The 6,404-nt window shown below is 34.2% G+C and overlaps 1 protein-coding gene across 4 annotated transcripts in view; it reads right to left on the bottom strand.

Annotated features, from left to right (window-relative positions):
- Nucleotides 1–6,404, bottom strand: part of LOC106469546 (biotin--protein ligase-like) — an 81,230-nt gene that overhangs the window by 32,528 nt on the left and 42,298 nt on the right. For all 4 annotated transcript variants that reach the window (XM_022398086.1, XM_022398084.1, XM_022398085.1 and 1 more), the window contains 3 exons: nt 5,940–6,222; nt 1,566–2,338; nt 339–689 (listed from right to left, as the gene is read on the bottom strand). In XM_022398086.1, the coding sequence (XP_022253794.1) occupies nt 339–689; nt 1,566–2,338; nt 5,940–6,222 (1,407 nt within the window). The remainder of the gene's footprint in view (nt 1–338; nt 690–1,565; nt 2,339–5,939; nt 6,223–6,404) is intronic.

The raw sequence follows: 6,404 nt of genomic DNA, 5'->3' as shown, positions 1-6,404 counted from the left end.
TGGAGACTACTTTGAGGGTGATTAGGTTTTCAACGCTCCAAGTATGCCAGTTTTTATTCCCCGGCCAAAGGTCAGATACTTTTCTCACAGGCCTCGTATATATATATGAAGATATAAAACTAAATCAATCATTCTTCCAAAGATAACGTCATAAAAGCTCTATTGGATGGGCAATCTCTACCATTAACTACACTGATGGAAACTCAAAACTGTAGTCCTCAGCTAACCATGGCTTAGATTTTGTTACCTAGTGAAAGTTTATCATTATACATTCATGATGTCTATATAAATGCTTTGTCTTATTTTTTATAATACATATTTCCCCCAAACAAACCAACCTGGCTTAGAATAATAACTCCAGGAGTTGTTGGACTTCGCAGCTCACAAATAACAGGTTCTTGAAACAGTAAAGGAAAAATAACCACCTGTTCATCTGATGTATCACATTTTAGTTTCCTTTCCATTAGCTTGACCTTTGAATCCTTGTAAGTCAGTAGGATTATCTTCTTTTCCGCAGAAGTGATAACAACATTAATACTTAGTGTGGGAAGTTTAAGTTCTGAGCAAAAGTTTAAGATGTTTCCACCTTTTAATACAAAATCACTCAAGATCTGACTGGCAACTTCAGGAACTTTACCACAGGAAACAATTAGAAGAACTGTATTGTCATTCCATGGCACTGTTGTTACCTGTAGTTATAAAAGCTATTTATATGAAAAGTTTGAAGGTGTATGTTGTAAATAATGAATTTTGACAACATTAATGTAATGTATGAAAGACCCTACATAATACATTTATATAAAGATGATAAAAGATTTATTTAAAATGACATAATTTTACACTGGTCTTTTAATTTTCTGCCTTTATTATTATTATAAATTAACATACTGTACTATCAACTGAGTATTTTCGGCTAATTAAAGAAATAGTTAATAATTTCCCTTTATGTCTTACGTTAACTTCTTCTCAAGACCTGTTAACAACTCTTATTTAAATGCATAATATGACAAAAACTAAGGATATTTATTTGTTGGTAGTTTCTAATTTATGATATTGGAAAAGATATTAACATTTCTATTAGTTTATTTACAAAAACAAATAAAAACATTTATTACACATAAAAAATGATTCACTACAGTCTTGTCTTTTCTGTAATTGTTTCTTAAAAAACCTGATGGTATTCATTGAGATCAACTGTTACCACATTTGATATGAACAAGCAGTCTGCTCTGAATGTCCCCAAAATTCCCAGGTTAAGTCTAGACTAAGCTTATATGATTATACATGGCAAAAACTTCACATTTATTTTCTAAATTAACATAAGAGATAATGAGATCATGTTTAGTAGTAAAACGTAATCTAGGCTAAATACGAACATAAATTGTGAATAATGATGTCATGTTTAATAATAAAATAAAATCTAGCCCAAATATGAACATACTTTTGAAAGCTCTACACAAATATTTGTAATATAAAGTACAGATCAGAAAATGGTTAGATTTAATTACCAAAATTATCATCAGACCATGCCTGAATACAAGGGTTACTAAAACGTTCATACTCACTTCTTCCAGTGTTAACATATATATTGCATAGTGATCAGGTTGAAGACAGAACAACAAACTTTCCTTAATGCAATTAAACTTTGCATAATTTGTGGAACTATTTTCTCCAGTATATATCAATATGTTTGGTGGTTTCCTATAATGTTGATCAGCATTATAGGAACTTTCTGAATATACTGGTTTATAATCAGAACAGTCTGGTTGACCCTCAACACTATCATTTGGTTTTCTTCTACCATCAGAAGTCTCTATTCTACTAACTTTAAGGCTGGAAAAGGAAGCACTGGAGATTTCACTAGATTTTGAGCAATCACCTGGTACAACTTTCACAGAATCTTGAGTTGCATCAATCCATTCCTGTAGAGTTTCTTCAAATAGATTTATTTTATTAACTTTGATATCTTTTGTGAGATTTTTGCACGAGTCAGTCAAGGTCAGCAGATTACTTTCAGAAATTTTGTATTCAATATCAGTTTTAGTTATCACAGAATCTGGACTTGATATTATCAGTGTTTGCAAACTATCTTTACCAAGTTTATCAAGTGTCTTTCGTTCATGTTCCTGACATGAATCTATAATAATCTGCCAACTATGATCATTATATTTATATTCACTATCAACCATCTCTGTTACAGAATCTTGATTTGAATCAATTTCAATTTTCCAAGTTTTTCTTCTCAGATTGAGTTCGTTACTAACTGTGACTTCAGGGCCAATTACATCATTTATATCCACCACAGGTGATAAAACACTTTCAGCCATTGCCTCCTCACCTATAGTTAAAATTTGTAACAAATTAATTACTTCATAGTTCTTTCCAGAAATTCCCCCCCCCAAAAATAAAAAGCAATGCCAATAAGATTAATCATGTAAGTTGCTAAATAATTTTTCAACTAGAGCTCTATGTTAGCTTTTGTGAAGCTACTTTAGCTGTGATTTGTTTTGTTAGACAGATAACAAATGGACAAGGTAATCAACAAATATTCCTACAAATTTCTAAAGACTTTTTTTTTAACTGGTGTCCTATTTACACTTTTATGGTGTGGATGCCTTTAGCTGGAGAAACTTGATTATAATCAATTATAATTATCATTAGACTTGTATTAAGCTTATAATACTCTTAAACAGTACGTTAGTTATTTGGTTCCTTAATACAAACACCTCACTTTGCCTAATATGAGATGTTAACATTTTCCAACACTGAAAATGTATTTCTGATAGATACTTACCTCTATAGGCAAACTTTTTGCTCATCAATAGCCTTGAGGCTCCCATGTAAACTCAACGTGTTTCCATGTGATATTGCTGTATTGTTGCTTGCAAATAAGCATGTGACAACCCTCCACTGCAACACAGCCTCCTAACACAACTGACTAGCTCTGTACTGATTGTTCAATATTCACTTCGAGATTAGGCAAGAAAAGATGCATCGGAGGTGGGAAAGAAGGATAGGAAGTGTGAGAGGAGGTATCTATCGAAAATAACTTTTCAGTGTTGGAAAATGTTACTTTCCAAAATGATAATTAACCTCTTCTCACATATAGCTAGAATCCTAAAATGAAGTGATGGATCAGTACAAAACTTACCTTTTGGGAAGTACCTGAAAAGAACCCATGAAGTGCAAAATCCTATGAAATAGTACAGGGACACACCCGTGAGAGACCACACCTAATCTGTACCAGGGTACACTCTTTGCTTATGAAGAAGGGAACTGTCACTAGAAGTGGCAGAAAATACAAGCACAGTTTAGAGCCTGAAACGGGCTAAAATGAAAGTGCAATATGGGTAGTGTAGATAAGGGATGTCAGATCGTATATGGTGGGTCAACTCCAGGCCAAAACCAGGTGACACCTTGAATGTCTTCTAGGCAGCGGAAGGAGGAGGGCTCTAACATCTTCACCACCAGAACTGATGGATATAAAACAGAAGACCAGAAGAGGGGAAGCTTGGTACTATAGTAAGTGACTAAAGCATTGATGTGAGAAGTGCACAACAAGAGCAGAGCCCTTGAAAAACACAAGAGCCGAGGGACCATTCTACAGGAAAAATCTTGTCTAGCCACAGAAGAGAATCCACAAGATTCATAGCACCCATAACATGGGCCAAGAAGAGGGGGTCATAGGTTTTGAAACAGAGAGAACAAGTGCCCCCCTGGCAACTGGTATAGGATAATACAGAGGAGTTGCCTGTATGAATCCTCACCAAATGGTCATTTACCACTGGAAAGAAATCATGTAAAGTCCAATGAACCTTTAAGAGCTCCAGGAGGTTGACATGAAGGGCAATCACTCCAGGTTCCATTGACCTGAAACCTCAAAACAGTCAAGACAAGTGCCACACCCCATCAGAGAAGCATTCATAAAAACATGAATATCTGGATGAGAGGGAGCAAGAGGAACATCTTCTGGAGTAATGGTTCTCTTGAGCCACCAGGTGATGTCATCAAGTAGGGAAGGAGGAAAATGGATAAGGAATTGCGAGAAAGAGTCCATGGATCATGCAGATTCTACTGCAAAAGATGCATGTGAGCATGTTCCAAAGAATAAGAGGTGTTATGGAAGCCCAAGACCCCCAAAAGAAAGAGAACTTCCATGCAGGAAGAGGAGAGGGTAGAGCTGTAGAAACCAAACTCACCAGGTCTTGCCAACGAAGCAGAGAAGTCTGAGCTCCACAGAGATGGGAAATGAAGAACACACCCCAGTGAACCAGATACTAAGTGGATGTGAGATGAGATCTCTCCAGTCAGACCCACCAACTAAAACAAATCACCTCCCAAAGAAAGAGAAGAGTATGTATGCAGTAGTCCTGGTGGGAAGGAGTAACATCCTGAAAAAGATGATAAACCTGTTTGATAGCATCTTTGGCCAAAATGCCTGGAATACCACTAAGAGATGCCAGCAAGACATGAAAGATGAAAGGGAACAGAAACATGAGACAATAGAAGAGAAGAAGAAACAAATATAGAGTAAGACCATGTGATAAAAATTGTAGCACACAACAGTTAGCCATAAATAGAAGCCTGTCGCCCTGGGTACCCTTTACTGTGCAAGACACAAGGTTTTAGTGTGTTACATTCAAAATTTTATTAAACTACTTTTTGTTTATGTTATAACAATTAGAATAGCATAAAATCTTAGCTAATAATCCATATTTTAATATTATACAAGTTTTAAGTTTTAATTCTACAAGCAAATATATAACAAAATCCTGAATTTCCACTTGTCTTAGCATCATCATCCTTATTTTATCCATCACCCCTCTAAAATGTAAGAAATTAAATGTAAAATACTCTCTATAAGCTAGTTATTTCTCAAACAAACCATAATTTTTACAGCCTTCAATTTTGTTTGGTTACAAAGCTATCAAATAGGAAATCAGACCCCTTCTGCCACACCCACCTATCACATCCCCTCTTTCACAATTTGTTGATAGTTCTCTCTTACGTTTCATATATATATATATTACCTGTAACCAATAGAAACTCAAGGTTTTCATCTATCACATGATGTATTGTATAACATTGTGTTCTGAACAGATAATCGTCAATTTCACTCAAGAGTGGGAAAGTTAACAACTAGGTTGGATGAATTTGTGACGGCTCTTGTCACATAGTTAGAAAGCCTGGAAAATTTTGAGAGTTAAGTGAATTTGTCTACTTTTTGCATGTTATAAGTCTATATTCTTTGATGCATTATTTAATTCAATAAAAATTGTTAAGTGCATTAATATAAAAGATTAGGCTTAACTCTCCTCAACAATCGAGGGCAAGAAAAAAAGAAGACTGGGTAAGTACTTTATTTCTTGTTTTTCATATTTATTATTATAAAAGTAACTAAAATTAAAAATATGGATCTTTTTAAGTTATTTAAGACTAGATTAAGTAAAATAAGTAATAACATTAAACTTGGTTTATTAACTATGTTTTGATGCAAAGTTTATTTGTATATATTGGTAATAAAGTATCTTACTTAAATTTTGAATGTAACCCTCTAAAAGGTCATGACATGTGCACTATGACTTACCCATAGAGAGAGGGTTAATTGTGTTATTAATTAGTAGAGCCTCTTCATAATGGATAACTACTTTTGTAACTATGTTATCTTGATTAAGCACTTAGCACAGCATTTTTTCACATGGATTTGATTTCCTAATTTCAAGGACTTATAAGTATTGCTAATACGATTTTTCATTATTATTTTCAGTTAATTCAACATTGTTCAGCTTAATCAGTTAGTGTTATGATTCAAGAAAATAATCATCTAATCAAAATTAATGTTTACTATTTTTGATTATTCCAAATATAGCTTAGTTGAATATAATCAATTAATGAGCATGACAATTAGCAAATTGCCCAGCTCTATAAGTGACTCCTACCATACATTTCATCTCCTTCATCAGACAACACTAAACTGGACTGGTTGCTGTAACTAAGGGACTCTCCTGCTCCTTTAAGAGGACTACTTCCTCGGCTACCAGCATTAGCCTCATTAGATGACTGACTAAGGTCTGACTCTTGGTCACTATCAGAGTAGCTATCATCAGTGACATTGTTTATATCCATGGTCAGAGGCTCAGCAAGTGACTCATTTGATCCACCAAACAGCTCATGGTTCATTTCTTCTACAGCAGTAAGGTCTGCTAAGTGAAGAAGCATTTCCTTCCAGAAAAAAAAAAGAGATAAAATAAGCTAATCACTGTTAACGTGGTGCATCACTTCATACCAACTGAACACTGATTGAAAATTAAGAACCAGTTAACTTATTCTATTATCATGCTTGATTAAACAATATGGGTGAATATCCTAATAATCTAATGATGTTTAAAAATGCAATTAAACAA

The sequence above is a fragment of the Limulus polyphemus genome, unplaced genomic scaffold (genome assembly GCF_000517525.1).
Source record: "Limulus polyphemus unplaced genomic scaffold, Limulus_polyphemus-2.1.2 Scaffold3538, whole genome shotgun sequence".
Classification (NCBI taxonomy): Eukaryota; Metazoa; Arthropoda; class Merostomata; order Xiphosura; family Limulidae; genus Limulus; species Limulus polyphemus.
The sequence above is the reverse complement of the archived record's forward strand: the minus strand, read 5'-3'. Positions and strand labels throughout refer to the sequence as shown.